General features: G+C 44.0%; 2 protein-coding genes across 3 annotated transcripts in view; one reads left to right on the top strand and one right to left on the bottom strand.

Annotated features, from left to right (window-relative positions):
* Positions 1 to 3,751, top strand: part of ZFYVE21 (zinc finger FYVE-type containing 21) — a 30,261-nt gene extending 26,510 nt beyond the window's left edge. For both annotated transcript variants that reach the window (XM_056852169.1, XM_056852168.1), the window contains 2 exons: positions 2,802 to 2,944; positions 3,650 to 3,751. In XM_056852169.1, coding sequence (XP_056708147.1) covers positions 2,802 to 2,944; positions 3,650 to 3,685 — 179 coding nt within the window. In that variant the 3' untranslated portion in view covers positions 3,686 to 3,751. The remainder of the gene's footprint in view (positions 1 to 2,801; positions 2,945 to 3,649) is intronic.
* A 2,500-nt stretch (positions 3,752 to 6,251) lies between these two features.
* The window catches only part of PPP1R13B (protein phosphatase 1 regulatory subunit 13B), a 66,404-nt gene continuing 47,290 nt past the window's right edge, over positions 6,252 to 25,365 (bottom strand). The window contains exons 9-17 of the mRNA XM_056852174.1: positions 24,824 to 25,004; positions 19,480 to 19,649; positions 17,188 to 17,689; positions 13,952 to 14,703; positions 12,152 to 12,289; positions 11,920 to 12,053; positions 10,642 to 10,808; positions 9,137 to 9,336; positions 6,252 to 6,862 (exon numbers count right to left, since the gene is read on the bottom strand). Coding sequence (XP_056708152.1) covers positions 6,821 to 6,862; positions 9,137 to 9,336; positions 10,642 to 10,808; positions 11,920 to 12,053; positions 12,152 to 12,289; positions 13,952 to 14,703; positions 17,188 to 17,689; positions 19,480 to 19,649; positions 24,824 to 25,004 — 2,286 coding nt within the window. The 3' untranslated portion in view covers positions 6,252 to 6,820. The remainder of the gene's footprint in view (positions 6,863 to 9,136; positions 9,337 to 10,641; positions 10,809 to 11,919; positions 12,054 to 12,151; positions 12,290 to 13,951; positions 14,704 to 17,187; positions 17,690 to 19,479; positions 19,650 to 24,823; positions 25,005 to 25,365) is intronic.

The raw sequence follows: 25,365 nt of genomic DNA, 5'->3' as shown, positions 1-25,365 counted from the left end.
AGGTGGTAGGCTCTCCTTCCCTGGAGGTTTTTAAGCAGAGGTTAGATGGCCATCTGTCAGCAATGCTGATTCTATGACCTTAGGCAGATCATGAGAAGGAGGGCATCTTGGCCATGAAGTAGGGGTCACTGGGGTGTGTGTGGGGGGGAGGTAGTTGTGAATTTCCTGCATTGTGCAAGGGGTTGGACTAGATGACACTGGTGGTCCCTTCCAACTCTATGATTCTATGGCTGGAGTCAGGTGGGAAGCATATGTTGGCTGTGGAAAAAGGCGGTTCGCAGAGCTGGGGAAAGTAGTGGACCCCCTTATCCAACCCCCACGTACGATGCCCGGTAGACTATGGCTGTTCCTGTCCAGACTCAGTTTAGAGCAGTGGTTAAGGTTGTGGGACCAGGAGACCCAGTTGAGATGCCAACGCCGCCGTGAAGCTCACCGGGTGACCCTGGGCCAGTTGTGCTCGTCCTGGCCGGTTATGAGGATAACATGAGGAATGGAAGAGCTGTGCATGCAGGAGTGAAAATAATGCAGAAAGCTGGGTGTGGAAGCAGAATAGTAGACAGATAAAACAGCCAGAAAGCCCTAGAGCCAATAGGCAATAGTTGACAGGTACTGTGTAGGTAGTAAGTCAACTTTTTCCACGCAGGAGAAGCTGGCTGTGGCAGTTTTTGTCCTTTGAGCAATGCTGTCAGAAAACAGCAGAGTATTGAAAAGCAGAAGGAACCAGAAGGGGTGGGTCAGCTGCTCGCCGCTGTGGCTTCCAGAAACACAGCCCTGTGTAAGAGCCAGTGTGGTGTAGTGGTTAAGAGTGGTGGTTTGGAGCGGTGGACTCTGATCTGGAGAACCAGGTTTGATTTCCCCACTCCACATGAGCGGCAGACTCTAATCTGGTGAAGCAGGTTGGTTTCCCCACTCCTACACATGAAGCCAGCTGGGTGACCTTGGGCTAGACACAGCTCTCTCAGCCCCACCTACCTCACAGGGTGTCTGTTGCGGGGAGGGGAAGGCAAGGCAATTGCAAGCCGGTTTGATTCTTCCTTAAGAGGTAGAGAAAGTCGGCATATAAAAACCAGCTCTTCTTCTAAGCTCAGTCGCTGCAAGGGAGACTGGGAAGTACTCTGCAGCTCCTGTTTTCGGCTGCTCTCGCCAGGCCAAACTCTGCCAATGTTTTCTTCTTGCTAAGCAAAGCAGGCGGTGGGAAACACCATCTGCTGTCCGCCCTTCCCCCGTCTGTCTTTCTGGCCCAGCATGCCTTGCGTAACCTGCTCCTCCCGCTGCCTTTGCTTGCTCTCCGATGAGGGCTTCATATTTTGCAATGCTCAAACCGAGCAAGGCCCTGGGACTGCCAGTGTTCCCGGCACCACCCTCTCAGAAGCTGGATAAAAGTGATTCAAATAAGAATGTTTTCTGTGGACTTAATATAAGGATTAATTGGGAAAGACCAAAAAAAGGGGGGTGCTTATCTATCTTTTGTGGCAGGATCTCTGCATTGTGGTTCTTCTGGTGCCCTATAAAGGACACGTGCCCGTAGCCCTGCCACAGAACATGATGCTCAGCAGTAGCATCCAGCAACTGCAGTTTATTCTTGGGTCTTCTCCTCTTTCCACTCCAGTTTGTTCCCAGACCTTCAGTCCCACACTCTGGGAACTCAGAACTTTGAAAACTCTGGAAGACCAAACTGCATGAAGTGTCTAATCGTTGTATATTTGCGAAACTTGCTTAAGACTTATTGCACGCTGTGTGGTGGTTCGGGCGGGTTGTTGCTCGTACATCAGTTCAGAGTCCCTAAGGCCTCTGTTTCTGCCTTTGGAATGAGAAATCTAGCAGGGTAGATCTGGTTTACTTGGTCAGCCAAGGTGCACTCTGAAATTCCCTGCCACTTGCAGAGGGTTAAAAAAAGGGGGGTCTTCAGATCCACGACGTTCTGAATTTCACTTAATTTCTAGTTGGGATGGGAGGGGGAGGGAACCTGAGTTTGAGCAGGTCACCGTCTTCTTAAACCAGAGGTGTGGTTCCAAAGAATGGTAGGGAAGGGGCCGTGGCTCAGTGGTAGAGCATCTGCTTGGCATGGAGAAGGTCCCAGGTTCAATTCCTGGCGTCTCCAGTTAAAGGGACTAGGCAGGTAGGTGATGTGAAAGACCTGAGACCCTGGAGAGCCGCTGCTGGTCTGAGTAGACAATACTGACTTTGATGGACCAAGGTTCTCATTCAGTATAAGGCAACTTCATGTGAAGGTAGGCTAGAGCCCCCAGCCCCTTCTCATGTCTCAAGAGTCTTTTACTGAAAAGGCTGCAGTTAGTATTTAGAATGAAAATTAGGCATTTTGGTATTACTGTGGAATATGGTGGTGGTTGTTCCAAACTGCAAGAAGGTTTAAGGCAGTGCTCTAGATTCCAATCACAGATCAGTAAAATTAAAGAGGTATGTAGTGTGTAATTTTCTTCACTATAGCCTTTCCCCAATGTTTTCATGGAGGTATGAAAATGCAAAATATGTTTTCTGTAGGACATGAAGTTAATTGGCTGCAATCCAGGTAACAGAATGTGCCCAGAGCTGGGAGGCTGGGGTAGAATTCTTGCTTGGGTGTGGCTTTCTCCATAATCACGACTATACCTGACTACATCTACCAGGTTAATAAAATGTATGCAGTGTTCCATAGTTACCTTACTGACAGAGGTTAGGAAGGAAATGTTGGGGCTTGCCTACAAATTATGTTAAGGCTGTTAGAGTCCTTTCACTGATGGTTGGTGTTCGTTCCGGGAAAACAATTTAAGCCTTTTATTTCTATTACTGTTCTCCCTTAGGAGGCAATACTCGTGCTATAGGTATGCTCCTTCAGTACAAGGCGCCGGGGTCAGAGGAACTCAAACAGGTGAAATTTACTGCTGGAGAAGACTTCAATTCTAACAAGAAACTGTCGGCAACTTGGCTAGCAGCCATGCACAAGGTAACTGGTTGAAGTTCTAAAGCTTCTCTTCTACGCCTTGAGTCTCCACATCAGAATATTAATGGCGACATTCCTTCATGCAGACTTCCGTAAGCCCAATGAGACAGACATTTTAGAGCCTGGATTTTTACTTCTCATGCTGCCATGAGGGCCTGATCCAGCTGAGGACTACGGCACCCTCCCCCCATTTTCAAAACCTGACTTGAAAATGGTACAGGGCAGAGAGGAGCCCCCCCCCCCCACTTTCCACAGTCCCCAGTAGCATCGGACCCCCTTGGAATTTTTAAAAGTAAAAATCCAGGCTATAAAATAGTGCTGTGTCCCTGTGGTGGAGATGGTATCATCTGGTTTCCCCCCGCCCCCAGTTGTCCAATTAGCAAGATGAGAAAATGGTAGGAAATTAACTCCCTTGCTTGATAGCACAAGCTGGGCATACTATATACATGTTAGCTTTTGGGGTACCAGGAGAGTACCCTTGAGATTGATTTGTTTTTTTCTCACAGGACAAACTATTCTAGAAATGCTTGCTGCTAATAAGCTTGCCTCTAATGCAGCCTTATTACCTTGATTCCTTATCTTAGCAACGTTTAACTTAATTGAGGATGTAAGAAACACTCGGGGGAAAATGGTTGACTTTAAGCTTCGTTAGAGGTCAAGCACCAGTACTAAATGATCAGTGTTTTATCTCTCCTTTTGGTCTTGTAGGCAGCAAAACTTCTTTATGAGTCTCGGGACCAATAACAACTTCCGATGTGAGGGGGAAAGATAAGCTCTAAGAATAAACTTCTCACTAGTTCACATGGTAATGAGTGCTTGGTAATAGAGGGAACCAGACTGCCCTGTTCCTATCCTCTAAATGTGGTTCATTATGTGAGCTCTGGCCAATAACGATGTGAGTATTTGACCCATAAGTATTCACTTATTTAGTGTGCAATATGTATACAGTTTATTAATAATGCTTTAAATATAGCCTTGCATCTACGACTTTATATTTTGTTAAAATCGTGTCTGCACTTAATATGTACGATGAAGTGTGACCTGCACTACTGCTAAATGTATAGCACAACTTTTGTAGTTCAGATTATGTATATTGTATAATTCATTATAAAAAGGAAACACTCATGTTTGATGCTCCCGAAAATAGCTTTTCAGGTGTGTAGATCTCAGGTTCTCCCCCCCCCCCATATCCAAATGATCTATGAAATCTGCCTTAGGTGTCCTTTTATAGAAGCCGCTCTTTCTTGTGGTGGGGGTTTGTATCATGATATTAAACACTTCTCTTGTAAAATAAGATTTACCAAATGCCACAAATTGTCTTGTGAAAGTCTACCTTTCTGAATGAAACTTCCAGCAAACCTGATTTTTGAAGTTTTATATTCATGCTTTTTGTGGTAATTCTAGGTTTGGCTAATAAAAATCTGATTAAATACTATTTAAAGCTGCGAATACTAGGTGTGTTTATTAGCTTGTAAGAATGATCACCCATCTGGAACTGCCATTAGGTTTCACACTGAGTACAAATCAGCATCTTAGACACTGAAAGCCAAGCAAGTGGAAGAGGTTGTCTTTGAGAAGGTAGATGTTATTCCTGGGTGATACAGTAACATGAACACCACATAACTCTCCATGTTCTGAACGTCTTACCCTTCTCATCGCTTTCTGCTGAGCAGCGCACCTCGCAGTGTGTGTTGTGGCACACTGGTGAAGATTCTACTTACACCCTAGAGAGATGAGTAAGAGGGGACATGATAGAGGTCTGTCAAATTTTGCATGGGCGGAGAGGGCTGACAAAGGGAACTCGTGGGGCATCCAGTAAAGCTGATGGGCAGTAAATTCAGGACAGAGGAAATATTTCTCCACACAGCGAGTGATTAAAATGTGGAATTCACTGCCAGGGGCTGTAGTGATGGCCACAGGCATAGATGGCTTTAAAAGGGGATTAGATTAATGGAGGAGAGGTCTATCAGTGACTACTAGACAGGATGACTAAAAGGAACCTCCATGGTCAGAGGCATTAAACCTCTGAAAACCAGTTTCAGGAGGCGGCCTCGGTCTCTATGCTCTGTTGTTGGACCTCCAGAGGAACTGGTTGGCCACTGTGTGAGACACAATGCTGAACTAGATGGACCACTGCTTGATCCAGCAGGGCTCTTCTTATGTTCTTACTGTAGGGCTTCACTGTGCTACTTATTATCTTGGAAATCTTGTTCATCATTACTAACATTCAGCTTCCAAGGAAACCCAATCTGCTTTCAAACACATTGTGAAAACCAGAGAAACAAAACTCTTCTTCCTGTTTTGTGAACCTCACTTTGTTGTCTAAGTCTCCATCTTTCGATGGGCCCAAACAGGGCTTGAGGTCACTTTTGCAGAATGTAATAAAACTGCTGAAGAATTCTACCAAGTTGGCCTGCCCTACCTGTAAGGAAATACACAGTGCAAGTTACGTAGTGATGGGCATGATAAACTGGCAAAATAAACTTTTCCAGGCTCGCTCACACAAAAATTCTTTCAAAGGATTTTTAAACACACATGTAAAAGCACAAACTGTACCGTAGCAGTAGTTTATTGTGCACACTGGATGAGCAGTGTTTCAGAGGCTCACATTCATTTAGCAAATATTCTTTTACAATAATACCCTTTTCACTTCTCGTCACCACAATATATACAATTAATGCTAAACAGTGGTAAAAGCAACTTACAGCACTGCATCCGTGGATATATATAAATTATGCACAACATGGACATGAAATACAGCCCGTTGGCCTAACAGTTGAACTGGGAGGAAATTATAAAACGTGTAGCTACAGCTGAATGGGAAATTCAAAATAGACTTCTGTGTATAAAATCATGTACAATTGATATTCCAATGAAGGGCTTTTTTTAAAATTTTGCTTAAAACTACATTGTGGATTAAGTTATTGCATAACTGGCCCCCAGCACTAAGTGCGGGGGCTGCCGAGAACCGGAGGCACCGTCCCAAGCCCAACAGCAAACTGTCCTTACCATAATAAATCTCTCCTTCTCCCCTTCATGCTGCACAACCAACCTGGCCTTTATTCCGTCCTTCGCTCACTTTCTAACTAAAATCTAAAGGCCCTTAAATGGAATCTCTTTAACATTTTTCTTTAAAAAATAACCTTACCCTTTTCAACTATTGCACTTTTCTTCCATATAAACATACAAGTCCCTCAAATCTCAAATGTGGGTTTGTCCAGAAGAGGCAATTCAGGGTGCGGTGGGTGGAGAAATATAAAAACGGGATATGGGGAAGTTAAACTGGTGCTATAAGCAGAGTATCAAGAAAAACATCAAGTGAAGGAAGAAGTGCGGTTTTGAGAAGTGTGCAAAAAAAATCCATTCAGCGTTGATGCTTCTCTGTTTTGTCAATAATGTCTTGATACTAGAGGGCTGTTGGCGACTCCCAGCGGTCAACTCTCACCAAGATCTTTTAAGGATTTACGCAGTAAACTCAACATTCAGCTGACAGCTTGAATAGTTAACGGTCTTGACATGTCAGGATGGTTACTGTGGACTAGAATGGACCAGACAGCATATCTGCATTTTGCAAAGTTTTTTTTTTTTTAACATTTAGCACAAGTAAGTTTGTTCTCTTTAATTCGACTGGAAAAAAGGAAGTACTGTAGGCTGTGTTGAGTACCTCCCCCAAATAGTGGGTGAGTTAACATAGAGCAGACCTCACTTTACAAACTGCAGATTGAAAACTTCAAATGCTGTCAATTATATTAACAAGAACACCATTTAAAACAAGTGTAGCTTTATTTTCTCCTGGTGAAATGTGATTGAAAATGTTCTCCAGTGTATACTTTTCATCTTCCAGTTGCCAGCAAGATATTGCACTGCCGAAGGTAGAATTCAGGCAAGTGTTCGTTGCCTAGGTTTGATTCTTGGGTATAACTGCAATGAAATGAATTTGAGGTTGAATTCAGGCTTTGTAGTGGAACTTTTTTTTTTTTTTAATTTCAAAGCTGTTTTATGCTGGAAAATGGTTTACAGTCTTGTAGAGCTTCAGCTCTCTAATCTCTGCCAGTATCTTTTTTTAAAAAAAATCCCAATATAAGAATTTCATCATAGGTATTGTTGTAGCATATAGGTATATAGTACTGTAGGCTGGCATTATATAAACCATTTTTAGGAAATGTCTTTGAGATATTAAGTTGGATCATGTGAAGCAGAAACTGCCCACTTGTCTTCAGAAAGACACTGCTAAAGAGAACTTTGCAGACAAAAAGCCACATTGCATTGAACTGTGGGGGTTTAAAGTAAAAATGGGCAAAAAAGGGGCCCTCTTCTGACAATTCCTGCCTCAGGGCTACTTTAAGCTTCATCTAAGACTCACTTAAGTCCTGCGTAGTAATAAGCTAGAATGGTATTTGTAAAGCAGGAGTACTTATGCAAAGCTGGCCTTTGGCAAGCCCCTGTCAAGAGTAGAGTGCTTTAAAGCTAGGACAGCCCAGTTTCTGTACCCAGACAGTGGTTATGAATGCACTGGATAACGTATTTGCTGCATGACTGCTTAACAAATCAGTCTTCCTCCAAAAAACATTTTTTGCAGGACTGAAATTGAGCAGGTTACTACTATTCAAAGCCTTAGCATAAAAGCTCTCGGTTTACTTTCAAGGGCCTTTAAGGCTGCAGGCTTGAAAACTCCAGTCCAGAAAATTCCAAAGCAGATGGATGCTACCTGGGTCTCTACTCCACTCCGAGCCTCAGTAAAAAACCTACTGCAGACAAGACCACTTGCTTAAAAAAAAATAAAAAAAAAAAAAAATTCACCGTAGCTTTCTTTTTCAGGACAGGCTTCCTTAACAAGTCTTTGGATCTTAAGAAAGGAATGGGGTTTTTTAAAGCATCAAGGAGAAATAAAAGGGCCACAACAATACCAGGAGATAAAAAAAATAAGGCCGATGGTGCAAAATAGGTAAAAATATATTTTATTAGATAAAAGTCTCTACACGTTTCGCCCAAGGGTCTTCTTCAGGGGAATCTGTTAGCCTTGCTGTGGTTTTTAAAAGATTAGTATAAGTCTTTGAAAAAACCACTGCAAGGCAAACAGATTCCCCAGAAGAAGCCTCTTCATCTGAGTAATAAAATACATTTTTTTACCTATTTTGCACCTTTGTCCTTGGCCTTATTTTTTATCTCAACCACTTTTTTTTAAAACCCTATTCCAAGATTTTTTTGTACAGCAAAAGAAAGCTTGTATGATCATCCTAACCCCAAGTGGAGAGAAATGCATCTCTCTTGTGACACAGATTTGACTCTGCAGTTTAAATTTCTTCATCTCTACATTCGAACAGATAATTCTTGTTTCCTGGAGGTGATTTCTGGGAGGAAAATGATGCACGCTCTGAGAACTGCGCTTGTCTCTAAACGTTCATGGAGATGTCACAGCCTCTTATATGGCAGACACTAATGGTTAGCAGAAGTAAAAAAAGTTATCAGGAGCAGGCACATTTAAAAAAATGCATCAATGATCATCCCAAGCCATCTTCAAAGGTGCAGAAAAAGCAATGTGAAACTGTCCTCCCAGTGTTGTACACATCAGTCTGATGGGGAGAGGGAAGGAGGAAAATCACACTAGTCTATTCTGCTGTGTTGGGGAGAAGACCAGTGTGTGACTAACATGGTCAAGAAAGTGAGTACATGGAAGCATTTAAATCCTCCAACTCAGTTTCAACCACCTCTTTTTGTTGGGGGGGGGCTTTCTGGCTATTAAAGGGTGAAGAATAAGAAGAGTTGGTTGTTACATGGCGACTTTCTCTACTACTTAAGGAAGAATCAAACCGGCTTACAATCACCTTCCCCTCCCCACAACAGACACCCTGTGAGGTAGGTGGGGCTGAGAGAACTGTGACTAGCCCAAGGTCATCCAGCTGGCTTTATGTGTAGGAGTGGGGAAACAAATCCAGTGCACCCGATTAGCCTCCACCGCTCATGTGGAGGAGCAGGGAATTAAACCCAGTTCTCCAGGTCAGAGTCCACCACTCCAAACCACTGCACCATGCTGGTGAGGCAAAGGACAAGGTACTTTTGCACTGATCTCTAGGAACGTTCCTTGTTTAAAAGCAAAAAAAAAGAGTCCTATTATTCCTCCTTCAGCAATGCTGACAGTTTCTGAAAAGCATTTCATTTAACTAGTGCACAATATACATGTGATGCTGGACTTACCCCCAAGAGATTTTTAGGCACATAGCCTTCTTTGTCATTCAGCCGAGCCCACCACCAGTCCGTCTCGTTATCGTCTTTGCGTCTTAGAATGGTAACTGCATCTCCTTCGTGGAATGACAACTCGTCGTTGTTCTGAGCGTCGTAATCCCACAGTGCATACACTACCCCTTTGTTCATCACTCCCAGCTTCTCTTGTACACCTGTTTCCAAAGGGAAAGTGGGGAACGCAAGTTTTTTTCAAGATGGTGGCGAAACAATAACCGTCATTTGGGAAATGAGTGCGACGGGGCAGCCTGAGCTCTCTCACGTGACTAGGGGGTTCATTTCCAGGGGCAAGCTGTATAAGGCTTATCTAATTCCACTACATCTGACCACATTAACCAGAACGAGTTCTGAGAGAGCTGGATCTGTGGCATAGGAAGATGAAAGCCGTCTCCCTTTCTCCCACCCGCCACATGACTAATGCAGAGTTTATGCCAGCAGGCATGTTTGTTACGCCCAATTGTAAACCCACCCTGAGCTCTCTGCTCAAGTAATAATACGAAGCAGATTGTGTTTTTGTAGTACGTAGGGAGGAACGGAAGCAGGCAAGGATGTCCCCATCTCCTGGAAGCAATCAGCTCTGTGCAGCCATTCAAGTTTAGAAGCTGGTGCCTCAACTGGACACATCCATTTCAACCTCAACGGTATCAGCATGGCCCTCACTACAGCCCAGTCAGCTGGCGGCCACGGCCCCCTCTGTTTACTGCCTGAAATGGTAAATGCACATTTGTGCTTCTCCAACAGTACCTTTCCAAAGTGGCCAGATTGTACTTTTGAGGCCCAGAAATCACTCCCACTGCTTTTGACAAGAAGAAGTATTCTCCCATAAGGCCAGTGACATGACCTTCACAATTATATCAAGTACTATTTCTCTCTATTCCTTTCTTAAGAAAATTGGAGAACAGCAGAGAGCTTCAGCTTGTGTAATAACTGCTGTGCGTCCACACAGACATTCTCCCACTGATACTGTTTTCTCCTATACACACCCAACATTCGCACACACACACACACACACAAGCACACACACATAGTGACTAACCCTGCTCTGCTGAGCCAACAGTCCTCTGTCCCTAGCCCTCACATGCATACACACTCCCGCGGAGTGTGTGGCTGTCCTTGACAAGGGCCAGGGCTTTTTCGGCCCCGGCCTGGTGGAACAGTCTTCCAAGTAACATCAGGTCCCTGCGGGACCTAAAGGAGTTCCGCAGGGCCTGCAAAACAGAGCTGTTCCGCCGGGCCTACAACTGAGGGCAGCCGCAAGTCTTTCCATTACCATTACGACAACAGTGTAGCATTGCCTTAAAAGATTATTCAACATGTATGGATATTTATGAAGCAAATATGGAGATTTATAAGTGTGTAGGTGTCGAAAACACTGTAGACCTTCAGGTTACTTAAGATGGCCACGTTCAAGCAAAGCTCTGAATCTTCAACCCAAACCTATTTGTATTCTTGTAGCTTACCGTACAGAAACTGGGAACACTGAATGTAACCCTCTTCCATCTCCTCACACTTGTCTGCCGCTGTTTCTATGTCGCTTATAGTTGAAGCAAAAATTGCCGCTCCGGATTCAACGAGCAGCTTACAGAGGTGAACGCTGTTGCAAGATGCCGCGCAGTGCAAAGGCGTCCTGAAACGAAGCGGACACAGACGACTCAACGTAAGGCAAACCGGAACACGCAATAACACGTGCCAAGAGGCAGTCCTGGTGAGGGCAAGCCGACGGGAGAAGCTGCCCAGCACAAGTGAATTCTCAGCGTTTTCTGGAAGCCCTGTCATCGGTCTGCAAGACTGGAGTGCTCTTCTAAAAGCACCTGCTTGATCTCTTGAGAAAGTCATGACGGGCACCTAAAACCAACCGGCCAGGCAGCCCTTTGACTGCACAGCACAGGGCTTTGCTCTCAACGCCTGACACATGACTAAGTATGATAAAGGGGCTCTGGTTTTTGTTGCACAGCCTCCCAGACCTTTAAGAAAGTGACGTTTAGAGCTCCTCTCATCGGATACAATGGCTAACTTATCTGCAAGCATGGCTAGGTTTGCTTGGCTAGCAATTAAAATCAGGCAGAGTTTGCTTAAGAACCTACATTAACCAAGAAAATAGAGAATGAATACTGTTTGATCCTACTGTTTAGTTATTTATTTTTCTTTCTAGTTTTAGCCTCTGTAATTTTAGGATATTATCAAGCATTCCAATTTTACCCACATTTAGTATTTGTTCAGATATTAATTCGTTATGCACCTTGATAATCTTGCCCTTTTTAACCATTCTAACTATTTAACCAAGAGCCCCGTGGTGCAGAGTGGTAAGCTGCAGTACTGCAGTCCAAGCTCTGCTCACGACCTGAGTTCGATCCCAACAGAAGTTGGTTTCAGGTATCCGGCTCGAGGTTGACTCAGCCTTCCATCTTTCTGAAGTCGGTGAAATGAGTACCCAGCTTGCTGGGGGTAAAGGGAAGATGAATGGGGAAGGCACTGGCAAACCACCCCGTAAACGTTGGGATGTGACATCACCCCATGGGTCAGGAATGACCCCGTGCTTGCACAGGGGACCTTTACCTTTTTAACCATTTAACCATGTTAATAGCAAATCTGTTTTGTATTTGTTTTTATCCTATACTATTTAACTATGCAAATTTGCTTTATTTGATGGTCTATGACTGCAAATACATTATTGATTGTTGCACATCCTGGATAAAGGCGTACACTGCAACAGGGGGCGCTTCGCACTGGGTTCTCACCATCCGTCGCTGTCAGCCGCGTTCACATTGACCCCGAAATCCAGCAGGAACTTCACTATGTGGTGATGGCCGGCACACACGGCGTTGTGCAGAGGAGTGATTCCTTCATCGTTAGGCTTGCTAGGGTCGTCCACCTGAAGCCAACAAACAACAACGGGGACTTCTTGAGCTTACATCTTTTCTTCTGAAGCTGTGGCCAGACCAAGGGTTCTTGCCACACCAGTAAGCCTACCTCGTAGATGATCCTTTGCACCAAGTCAAACTCTCCTTCCAGCGAGGCGTCCAGCAAGAGGGCCAGCGGGTTGAACTTGACCCTCAAACTGTGACCGGTTCTCTCAGAGTTGGGTTTCTTCAGGTTGGTCCGCTTGGCCTGAGTAATAAGGGGCAGACATTCGCAACGGCATCAATATCTCAAGGTTTTGAATCACAGTCAGCCCAAGTGAAGTTGGTTAAGGCTTCATCTGTTTTCATTCTAAATTCATGTCTGTCTGGAACTAAAATCCGTAATAAGTGGAAGTAAGCACTGTCCTAACTCGGTTTCTGCTTTTCTTTGTGGTACGTCACATCCGGACAGTCACCACCCGACTGCCTCAAGGTTCAATGGACAGGGCCACTTCTAGCACATTAATGCAGCAGGCACCAACCTTTTCAGACGTGGAACTGAACTTTAACCACCACCTGCAGCAGCATGGGAGCCAGTGTTTTGTAGTGCTTAAAGTGCTGGACTAGTATCTGGAAGACCCAGTCCTAATCCCCATTCATGCCATGGAAGCTCACTGAGAGCCAGCGTGGTGTGGTGGTTAAGAGTGGTGGTTTGGAGCGGTGAACTCTGACCTGGAGAGCGGGGTTTGATTCCCCACTCCTCCACATGAGCGGCGGAGGCTAATCTGATGAACCAGGTTGGTTTCCCCACTCCTACACATGAAGCCAACTGGGTGACCCTGGGCTAGTCACAGCTCTCTCAGCCCCACCTACCTCACAGGGTGTCTGTTGTGGGGAGGGGAAGGGAAGGTGCTTGTAAGCCTGTTTGAGTCTCCCTTAAGTGGTAGAGAAAGTTGGCATATAAAACCCAACTCTTCTTCTTCTTGGGTGACTTTGGGCCAGTCGCACCCTCTCAGTCTAACCTACCTCACAAGATCGATGTGAGGATAGAATGGAGGCGAGGAGAGTGATGTAAGCTGGTTTGGGTCCCCATTGCGGGGAAATGTGGGATATAAATAAACGAATGAACAAACACAGAGTAGGGTTCTTCCATACATGCCACCCTCTCTCCTTTCTCACTCTCCTGTTGCTTAAACCACTTAAAACATAAAATGCAGGTACTGATGGCGGGACCCACCCGGATCAAGGCACAACCCAGGTGAGGACCAAAGCTTTGAAGGTGGATCTGCACAACCTGTGACCCGTCAAACTGAACAGAGCTCCCCAGTGGCTTAATAAACCTCCTGTTTTATATCTGCCTGTCTAGGAATGCACCAAAATATGGAAGACTGCCAAGCCCCTGGCAAGCAGCAACAGCTGGCTGTCTTCAGCTGTGCTCATTAGACCCCATCCATACCATGCTTGCCTGTAAGAACTGGCCTAAGTAATACTTCTGTCCTACGCCCAGCTTGATCAGAGCGTACTAAGATGTGTGTATGGAGTGTTGCCTGATCTCTTCTGTTGCCTGTTCTGTCACTAGAAAAGACAGTCGTGCTAGGAAAAGTTGAGGGCAGCAGGAAAAGAGGAAGACCCAACAAGAGATGGATTGACTCAATAAAGGAAGCCACAGCCCTCAATTTGCAAGGCCTGATCAAGGCTGTCAAAGACAGGACATTTTGGAGGACACTGATTCATAGGGTTGCCATGAGTTGGAAGCGACTTGATGGCACTTAACACACACGCACACATGGGGTGTTGCTGTACAAAGGGACTAAAACTTTACAGCCCAAAGGAATGGAGACTTTGTCGGAGCACTTAGTGAAGTGTGGAAACAGTGAGCCTTGCCTGTACTAACCAAGACTCCCACCTGCTCTCTGCAATAACTTACCACAGGAAGCAGAGGAGGAGGAGGAGCGGGGGGCAACTGCACTTCTTCCACTGGGGTGTTGCCCTCTGGAGTGGGACTCGGGGGGCGCTCAACAGGAGGGGCTACGGCAGGATTGTTGTTGTTATCGTCCTCCGTTGTTTCGGGCATCGGAGCTGTGATTTCTGCACTGATCAGTTCCTCCGTCGCAAGGCAAGGGAGTTCATTGTCGTTGGCATCGGACGATTGCTCGTCGGGGAGAGGAGCCGTGGGTGGCACAGGAACGGGCTCCTCAATGTTGCCGTTGGTGTTGGCGTTCCCATTATCGACGTCTGCCAGCGTGCCTATGAAGTCCTGCGAGTTGCCAGGCTGATAGAAAGGGGCCCCTTCGATCCCCCCTGCCAGGGTGTTGAAGCGCTGATAGAGGAGCTTCTGGATATTTGGTCCGCTGGGGCCTTCCGGTTCAGTGATGGAGCTTCGCTTTTTCAGAGGCCGGGGAGCGTTGGCGAGTTTCCTCCGCAGAGCCTCCAGGTCAGCGTCGCTTTGGTAGCGAAGCGGGGAGTGGACGATGGGGGTCAGTTTGGTGGGGCTGAGGGGGCGGGGGATGTTTTCTACATTGCTGTTATCTCCAGAGGGTGGGACGTTCTCCATCTCCTGCTCTTTTTCGCTACCATCACTCAGGGTCAGAGGCTGTGACACGTTTCCTGGTAAAGACCCGTGAAGGAATGGCAACGGCGAAGGAGAAGTCGAACCAGACTGTACAACGGGCTTCCCGTAAACTGAGGGGAGGAAAGAAGCCATGAGGAATGGTTCTAAAACAAGGAATCACTTTGGTGTCAGTGCTGTGGTCTTTTTTCAAAGTCATAACAAAAATTAAACACTGGCAACTGCTGATGTAAAAACAGCTCCTAGTGCATGATGAAATTATATAAAGCAACCAATTGTTTCATCAATTACAATAATTTTGATAGAGCTATCTATTATTTGTAGTCATGGAGTGGAACACATGAAGCTGCCTTATACACAATCAGACCCTTGGTCCATCAAAGTCAGTATTGTCTACTCAGACCAGCAGCAGCTCTCCAGGGTCTCAGGCAGGGGTCTTTCACATCACCTACTTGCCCAGTCTCTTTAACTTGAGATGCCAGGGATTGAACCAGGGACCATCTGCATGCCAAGCAGATGCTCTACCACTGAGCCACAGCCCCTCCCCTAGAAGTGGAGGTGATTAAGAAGAGAGAGCAAGTTCATTTTTTGGGGGGATCTCTGCCAGGTTACTGGAAAATAAAAATCTGGAAAATGACTGGGAATGATCACAAGGGTAAGAATAAAGCCCAACCATCTTCCCTGCAAAGGAACCTATCGTATGCAGTCCACAGTGTGCTAGAGGCGAGGAAACAAGGGACAGGATACCAAGGTGCCAGCCAAGCCAATGGAGCTTTAGATAACAGTTAAATCAAAGTTTACACTACAAGCAAAGAAAAAAAAACTCACCCAAAAAAACCAGGAGACAAAAATTTCTTGCTCACAAATACTGTAATGAGACCTATTCAAAATGTATTCAGGCTAAGGCTTGGATCCAAAGACACTCTGCACGTGTACTACGGATTTTTGCTTTCCCTTCTCTCCTTGGCCCCTTTGCATCTCCCAAAAGCCATTCCTGAGGGTCAGGAACCGTCTGGAATGGTGGGTAACGAAGCATGAGGAGCTGCAAGCCAAGGGGAGAAAACAGTGCCCCCCCTTTTTGTGTATGTTTTGCCCATAAAGACAGATCTGGATCTATGCCCAACTCCCTACAGCATTTTATTGGGGCTCAAGATTTCATCTTGGCACCCACGTCTCTTTCTCATAGCCATATCTAATCCCTCTAAACAAAGGAGGAAATATCATACATAAAAGTGCGGGAGTGGCAGATTTTCCTGATGCAGGCCGCAAAACTAACCACAAAACCAAGATTACATAATTAAAATTACACAAATCCTCCTCTAAATTTATCTTGAAACCAAGCCATGTTCTTTGCTTCCTCAACTGGGTCAGAGATACTATTGCATAATTTCACATCTTCAAAGATTACAAAAAACTCTGACTTCCTGCCTGAATTTATTAATGGCCTCTTAATAGCCTTTTAGTGAGTTTTAATCTTGCTATTCCTGTAATACTTGTAGTTGTTCCTCTTTGTATTCCTTCGACTTTAAAAGTCAACTAAATGAGACCTCACCAATGCCTTTTCTCAAAGTATTAATCCCTCCATATACCTCTTCTAGAAATGTACTGCGGATACACACGGTTTCCTGCTCTGCTCCACAGTCACCCATGAAATACTAAATACAGCAGGTCCCAACACTAATCCCTGAGATTATACTAACAATGTACCTTAATTTCGTTTTTTGTTTTTATCTAAGTATGTACCACCTCTGACTACTAAGGGAGATTAGAAATAGAGACTGCTGAATTACAACCAATAATCAAGCTCAAGACTATGCATTCTCTGGGACTTAATAGAAATCTGGGATTCCTGTCTCATTACCAATGCATATCACACCTAATCCAATCACACTTGTTAATGTCATGTACTTGCTTTTTATATTTACATTTACATTGAGTGTCTAATTAACTCTCTCTACTTAAAAATAGATGGACTCACATTCTAGCTGTATCTGAAGAAGTGTGCTGTGGCTTACGAAAGCTCATATCCTGCCAGAAATTTTGTTAGTCTTTAAGGTGCTACTGGACTCCTGCTCTTTTCTACCACCTCTGGTGGGGGGGTGGCAGAGAAGAGGGCCATGGCTCAGTGGTGGAGCATCTGCTTGCTATGCAGAAGGTCCTGGCTTCAGACCATGGCATCTCCAGTTGAAAGGATCAGGTAGTGGGTGATGAGAATGACCGCTACCTAACTTCCTGGAGAGCTGCTGCTAGTCTGAGTAGACAATACTGACTTGGATGGATCAACGGTCTGATTAGTATAAGGCAGCTTCATACATTCATGTTCAAGAGATGCATTCAAAACTGGTTCTGAATCACAAAACCTAATTTCAGATTATCGACACAGCACTCTGAGAGTCATTCCCTGCCAATGTAGCATAATGCTGACAGCAATACAGATTGCTGAAGAATCTTAGGCTACTAGAGCTCTCAGCTCAGAGAACATAACACGTTCCCCTCAACCATTTGAAACAAAGAGCACCTTAAGGCAAAAGCCTAAGGATCCAAGTACCGTTAGATCACTTGCAGAACAGAAAGGCAATACCAAATATAAGCCCTACCTGCTTTAACGGACTTGTTGAGGGTATTGTATACGGCCTGCTGGTAGTTCTTTGGCGGCGTCACTTGCTGAAGGTACATTGAGTAGATGGAGCTAGAGTTCACAGTCTGTGGCCCCTTCCTGGGAGACTGGGGCCTTGAACCTTTGTCAGCCAAGAAAGGCCTGATGGCCACGGTTAAGGGGAGGTCAGGCCTGCCGTCTCCACCTGGAAATAAGGGGGCACCAGAAGGTTGATATGTGGGACTAGGAGGCACAGATATCCTCTGCTGTATTTGTTGGGAAGAGCTCGGCTGATGAATGCTGCTTGCTGGTGGTAACGGGACAGGTCTTTGCCTGTTTGTTGCTGTAGAACCAGGTCTTGGTAGGCTGCCGTCCTTTCGTCTTTCCAAGGAATTGGTAGAACCTGTGCCTAAAGGAGCAGCACTCGGATAGGTCCCATAGTTTTGCGGCACCGGCTTGCTTATGCCAGGGATGGTTGGCGGCACCTTCCCCATATCAAGGCCCTGAATTAAAAAAAAAGAAGAAGTTATTATTTTGGCAAAAAGCTAAGACATTTGTTCTGTCCCACAGAGGACACAGATAAACAAGAAATATATCTGTGACCATAAACCTAATGAGTTAAAGTCATTTGGTCAATGTTATTGAGGAGCCACAAGGATCCAAGCTTGCAAAGTTAAGCAGCTTTTCTTACACGTTGCAGCCACCCCATCCCCCAAAAGGGATCCAGAAGAATATGCACAACAGGTAGAGCAGCTCCAACTGTGCATGTACCTAGGTTTATGGTACAGCTCATTTTCCTAACAGAAGCATCCAAAATTTAGTTATCTGAAATCATCATGTCCCTTCCCATGTGCTGAATTGGGAAAAGAAGCCGTTCCCTCCCTCTCCCCCTCTCTCACACACATCCCTCCTTCAGATTCTTTATGTGGTTTGGTCCATTCAGATTATTTCATGTTATCAACATAAGGATTTCTTACTACATTTTCCCCTAGTGCTTGCCAATATATTTTATTCTTTCACATTTCTACTATCCCATCACCCTCAGAGAAGTAATATGGAAAAAGGATACCACATGGGGGGGAGGGGTGCTCAGGAAATTGGGCTTCCCTGGGCTACACAAAAAATGTAATCCCCCCTACTGCTCATAGGGAAGAAACACAAAATGTGTACTATAAACTAATTCCAAGAAAGAAAAATAACATTTAAAGAAACAGTAAGGTATCAAACAATATTTGAATGCGAACTTGTGCTGTGGGGTTCTCGTACAATTTAAAGATCAGCCACAACAGCCTTTTATCTACTGTTGTATCAGCTAGTTTGAGCCAGAGATGGGATCTTGGGACAGAATCAAAAGCAGCCCTGAGATCCATAAATGCTGCATAGAGCCGGCCTCCTGGTTGAGAAACATATTTATCTGCTAAGACAATGATCCAAAACTGAGACGCCCCTCCTAAATCCTGCTTGTTCGGGGTACAGTATAGATTCTGTATCAATCCAATGCTGGAGCTTGGAATGCAAAAAAAGCTGAATAAACTTTACTTCTATGTGAATGCTAAAACTCCACTTGGTGATCCAAGTCCACACATTTTAATTTTTTTTTTATCAAACTCTCAGACACACACACACACACGTTTACAATCTAAGTCAAATACAAATAATTTGAACATCACAACAAAGCCCATAAGAGCACAGTCAGAAGAGGCCAATGATCCATTCAAAGCAAGCATAAACAACAGGCACTCTCAGCTCCCACATCTGTTTTCAATGCCCAGGCTTAACAGTGGAACAGGGGAAGGCAGAATAATTGAAAAGGGCCTTGAGCAGAAGCACAGCGCATTTTCTTTTCCCACCAAGTATCTCCAGAGTAGCCATTCTACAGGAACTCAGAAGAAAAAGTTCCCAGTGTGTGTGTGTGTGTGTGTGTGTGTGTTACCTCCACAGCCAGGCATGACTCAACAATTCTTTTTCTAGAGGGTAAGCCAGGGAAGGAAGGGAAAAAACTGGGTGTGTCGTTGATAGAAAAGCAGTAGAAGCAAGGGGGGGGGGAGATCTTGTGGCATTTAAAGAGCTATCAGAGTGTAACAGGTGATTTGGAGTAACCAACATTATGCAGGAATATCAAGAAGGCAAGAGGAACGACAGAAGACTGTTACAGCAAGGCTTCTGCAATGGTGAGAATATGCAGAATCTTGCCAGAACCTTGCAGAGAATAATGAACACAGCCCTGTGAAAGGAATGAAATGACTGATTTTGTTATGAAGTAAAAAAAAGAGGGTGGAGGATAATAACCCACCAGCTTGTCGGTACTCCCTAATACTGAAGAAGACACAGGCTGACTGGAAATGGTTCCTTGCTTCAAAGCAGCATCCATGTTTGATTCCTTCCAGTCTGCGTTGGAGATTTGGGGGGGCTTCACCACAGGGGCCGAGTTCTGTTTAAGTGCTGGCCAGTTCCCATCGTTTGCTTGAAACAGAGGGGGGGGGGGGAAGGTTTTATTTAAAGGTTACTAAAGCACAAATTTGCCAAGAATAAATCAATTTCCAAGAAAAAACAGATGGTGAGACAGAATCAATTATTCAGAGTAATAACGTCAGGGTATGATTAAAATCAGCGATGTAAGGGCCCACAGAATCAAAGAAGGGGGTTGCATGCTTAACCCTCAGGCAAAGCAAATTGCTTGTGAGATGCTGTTGCTCTATTAAGAGCAGGGCTAGACTTCATTCATTGCGGGGATATGTGTGCAAATTTCGCCCAGCTCCAGAAAAAGCCACTCATGTACAATGGAAGTACTGCAGCATTCTTTATATTTTATACTTTTATAGCACAGTGCAAAAAATATAAGCTTTATTTGCAATTGTGTGTCTGGGAATATACATTTCCTCAAAGTCATAAAGGGGTAGGACTGACTATGAATACGCACAAGATATACTTGCAGTATACATAGACACCTCATCCAGGAAACTGTTTAATTACTAAAATCAGTAAATTATTGCTATTACTCTGTCCTCCAGCCAACAATGTATTCTCTGTCTAGGATTTTTCCTCTAAAGGCTCATCATAAAATAATTTTAAACTACATCTCAAAAGAATAGCTATTCTTTATTTGCAATTATGCATTTTTGCTTTCTAAAATAAATAAAAATATACCTTAAAATAAGGCATTACAAGGTGTGTGTGTGTGTTGTTGTTTTTTTAAAAAAAAATTTTTTCCAAACCAGAGACTGTCCGGAATCTCTGCTTTTGGCTCTGCACATGAACAATCATGTACCAATTTCTAAGGTGGCAATACTAAGAATCCTTACTTGGAAGAAAGGCCAATTGAACTTAATAGAACTGAGTTGGATTGGGCTACTTGAATCACAAAAATGTTAACACATTTTTTGAGTATTTTGATAGAAAAGTGAGATTTTATTTATTTAACATTTTGTTACTTAATCTATTAATTTAATATGTATTTTTAAATAAATAAAAAGTTAGCTGTAAGTCATGGTGTGAAAGAACACCCCCTTGACTCGAAATGCGAAAACTCAGAGGTTAAAACAAGAACTACTGAAAGAATGAAACACACCTGGATTTAGGAGGGGCAGTGATTAGGAATGTGCACCAAAAAAAATTTCAGTATTTTTCGAGTTTAGGTTTATTAAACCCAGAAATTTTTGAGAAATCCCCAAAACTCGGATTTTTTGAAAATGTTTGGGCTAATGAACCTGCCCCTGAAAAATACCATAGGGATGCTAAACTGAAGGCTGGGCTTGCTGCGAGCGAGCCTAGCCTTCAGTTTAGCGTCCCCGCCCCAAATGGAACGCAGGGGTTTTCCTATCCCTGCTGCCTGCAGGCTCCGCCTCCACAGGAAGCAAGGATAGGAATGCCCCTGCCTTCCTCTCCATCTGTGGCTCAGATATGCATTGCCCCCCTTCTCTGGACTCTGGAGAAGGCGGGCAGCGTGGATGTGAGTCGTCATCCAGCAGGTAAGTAAAGGGGGAGGGAAGAAAGGGGGAGGGAAGAGGGGGGGGAAATGGCAGCGGAGCCAAAGCGGCTCAAAATAATGCCGAATAAATTTGGCATTATTTGGGTCTGCTTTTTCAGCTCTCATTTATTGCTGCCATTTTTTGCCAGTTAAAAAAATCCTGAAAAGTACTGAAAAGGGTTTTTTAAAAATCAGCATATCAATATGCACACCCCTAGCAGTGATATCTAGAATCAGAGCCTTCCATTTTATAAGTTCCTAAAAGGCATTTTACAGGCTAGCTAATGCAAACATGCCTTATTTTTATAGTATCCCTGACACTTAACACCTTTACAGAAAAACAGGATCTAGTTTAGACTCAATAGTAGCTCAACCAACAAATGGTCTTTCTGACTTGCTTGCAACCCCTGTACATCACACGCAGGTGAAGTCCACATTCAGGCTCATGCCTGAGGCAGACATGAAAGGTTTGAACCTTAAACAGAGTACAAGTGTGCCCGCTCACTGAAATTTACAAGAGAATTATGTCATAAAATTAAAGAATATTCTACTAAAGTTGGAATTCAGGTTGGATTACGGACTTTCAGTGATGACAGAAGCTCTCTCTCTACAAATCTATCCTATAAATTATTGAATTAAATCTCCCTCGGAAATGCATAAATTGCCATAAAGCTGCCCTGAGTTTAGAGTAGATTTTATATCATACCGAAAAATAATTAGTTAAAAATTAAAGGTCTTTTGATTTCTGATTTGACAGTAAAGATCATGGTGAATATCTCTTGGAGTTTTGTGCAACATACAGTTCGAAAACTGCTGTTTTGTGCTTTCTGAGTGCCACGAAGAGCCAGCTTCAGGCCCAACATCAAGGTCTGACACAGTCCAAGATCTTTTGTTACCATCATCTGGGGTAGTACAAAAAAAATCAGAAAGTCAAGCGAATAAATCTCTCCCAAATGTCATACCCATCTGAAAGTATGGGGACATTTTCTAAATATGAACTGTTTGCACCAATGTACACTAATCCAGTGAATATATTTCACATACAGGAGCAAGTGACCATACCGCACGCAGAGATTCGCTCATTTGTGCCAAGAAGGTCGCTCTCGTGCTGAAGCACTCATCTAAAAGAGTCGCACCAATCTCCCTGCTCACAAATCACTACTGGGAACCTTCATTCCCAGCTTAATTTCAGAAGGCATTTTTAGATTAGCGGTTCAGTACAGAGTACATTATTTTCCTGTTTCAGAGCAGGATAATGGGTTGGACTCACAGGGCTGCAAATGGAACAGAGTTTGTAGAACTGATCTTCACAGATCCTCCCTTCCCAACGCACCCCTGCCCTACACCCCGTACTACTTCTGAGGGTCAGGGAACCTTTGAGAACAATGTAAGATTCAGTGTACATTTGGGCTGATTTCTCTTTCCGGCTGTATCTTCCTGTACCAGATCCTACACTGTTCCTGATGCTTCTCATGGGGTGCAAGGGACAGTAGTGGGAAAGGAGAAACTGGTAAAGACCCATTCTACAAGTTCTGGTCCTGTTGTCCAAATCTAAGCCAAGGCAGGGCAATTGCAGAAACCGTAGTGGCACGTCTGCTTGCACAGGTTGTGAAAAACAAGATCGCTTTTAAGTGAGACGTAGGCATAAAATTTTGCCTTGCGTAGGAACTTTCTAAGCATTCAGAAGTACAAAAATATTCTTTGAAAAACAGAAGCATTTTGCAGAAAAGTTCAGGAAGTCGAATCATCATTATTATTATTTTTGAAGGGAAAATGCACCTGAAAAGAGTGCCAACCTTGTTGATGCATATATACTTTTACAGAATTGCTGTTTGAAATCATGATCATGCATAACGAAAACCACTGGCGGTGGGGGAGGGGGCTTCTTTTGTGACAGCTTTCCTCCCTACCGTACATCTCCATTTCCATAATTTTAAGGATAACAAGAAACCCTGTATTACAGAGGAGGTCTCTGTTTTCCTCTGTAGTTTAGTTGCTAACAGAAGAAAACAGTTGATCTGAAAACATCTGCGAATTCACTCTCTTTTTCTAGGATGTTGCTACACTGGCCAGGATTAGGTATGTTTCCCCTCCCCCTTTAAGTAATAAAGCACACCTCCTCCCCACCCCCTCTGCTCCCATTATCACAAAGTTCTTTTGAAAGTCTCCATTTCAAAAGCCCTTTTCCATGGCACGGAGGGTCTGTTGGTGAAGACAGACAAGCCCAAAGCTGTATCCGAAACCACTTTGCAATTTCTTGGATCCAGAACAGCACTTCCCCTTTCAAAAATCTGATCTTTAAACCACCCTGCATTCAAAATGCAGGCACAATTAGCACTTTAAAGGGAACGAGAGAGGGGGGGGGGTTAAAAGATTAAAGTAAATTGTCCATATCCACAAAGTAAGCCACCTAAAAAAACAATATTCAAATTATATACAAGCAATACCTTTTAATGCCAAAACATATATGATAGCCACATGGTGGAATCATTACATCTACAACCTGGTGGCATGGTGAGGCTCAAGATACTAGTATAACTAATACTAGCTAATGGTTTAGATTTTTTTAGATATGCAAGAGCAATGAAAGAGATCAATGAGAAATTTGTTTCATTGCATTCTAAGGATTTCAGCAATATATACAAGCACCATACTCACAGACATCTAGGTATATATGGAAGCAAGTATAGAAAACATATCGCAGGGCATGACAAAAATGTCTAAACATTCCCATTTAATATGTATCTGCATGCTGGAGCTCAGATGATCATATTAGCAAATGGGATCTCTTAAGCTTACTAACGATCTTCTACAGACTCACAGTGTAGAATCTCAGAAAGAGTAGACGCTGAATGGATGACATTGTGAACAGCAGACTGAAGAGAGGGAGGTGACAGAATAGGATCCACTATAATGTCTAAATCAGAAATTTTCCAAGGAGCTGGAGGTTTTTTCACACACCCAAAGTCTGTGTCTACCGAAGACGACCCAGGCAGAACCAGTCACACAGAGAAAGAAAAAGGGGAGGAAAATTACAACATAAAGACAAGAAACAGAATAAAATGTAAAAAGAGAACAGGAAAATAACAGAGGTAGAAGTATGATATTTGGCAAACCAAAGAAGAGCCCTAATACAGTGTCTTGAACAGAATGTGCTGTTTTTAAGTTCCTGGGGTGGGGAAAGGCCACCTTTTAAAAGCACGTGTAACTATCCTAAATGCGTCCATTATGCATTCTACATATACCATACTTGGTTATTCAGGCAAGTGTAGCTACAACCAGACAGGCTGAACTGTCTAACTGCAGGAAGGGAATCGCTCTACACAGAGAGCTGTTTTGACAAGTTGGAATGCAAAAACTATGCCAACGGAAACAACAGGCTGGAGAAACAGTCAACATCAATACATGTAACAATGTAAGGTTGCTTGTACACAGCCAGAAATAATATCCGCACCATAACTGTTCTTATTTACACTTCTTACAAGTTCACATAAAATTTTAATCATAGCTATATTTGATTTACCAAGTATCTGAACTTGTTCGTTGTAAAAAAAAAAAAAAAGTGCAAAGGGGGGTCCTAACCCATTCCAGTTTGACAGGGGGGGCAGAGGACATCTTCTTTGTCACCTCCCGTAATGACAGTCGGCATCCATGACGTTGAACTGCTTACCAGATTTGGATCTTCCATGAGTCCCGGTAGTCGTGATGGTGAGAGACTGTGGCTTCACAGGGTCCAATGGCACAGGGTAACTGCCAGAGCTGGGAACCTGAATGTAGGGCCCCACCGCTGCGACTCTGCCTGAAGCGCTCAAGGAAGACTGAGGAGATGATGTTCCGTTGATCCGATTCAACTGCAAGTTGACAAATCAAAAATCGTGTGAACATCCATCAACCTACATGCACGTGACTTGTTGTAAAGAGCACGGGAGAATGCAGTGTGCTTCATTGCAGCTCAAAACCTGGTAGCTTCCTGCCCCATATATTTTTGGCTGTATCCTAAAACTCCACTCAAGCTAAAGGCTCCTGCATCGAAGGAAGGCCTCTCTGCATTGGAGGTATGCACTGCCCTTAGCAGAGTTTATTTATTTACTTTATACCCAACCTTTCTTCACAATGGCGATACGAAGCAGTTTACTTTACTCTGCTCTCCTCTGTCATTAACCTCACAGCAACCCTGCGAGGTAGGTTAGGCCAAGCGTGTGTGAGTGGCCT

This window comes from Euleptes europaea, chromosome 6 (genome assembly GCF_029931775.1).
Source record: "Euleptes europaea isolate rEulEur1 chromosome 6, rEulEur1.hap1, whole genome shotgun sequence".
Taxonomy (NCBI): Eukaryota; Metazoa; Chordata; class Lepidosauria; order Squamata; family Sphaerodactylidae; genus Euleptes; species Euleptes europaea.
The sequence above is the reverse complement of the archived record's forward strand: the minus strand, read 5'-3'. Positions and strand labels throughout refer to the sequence as shown.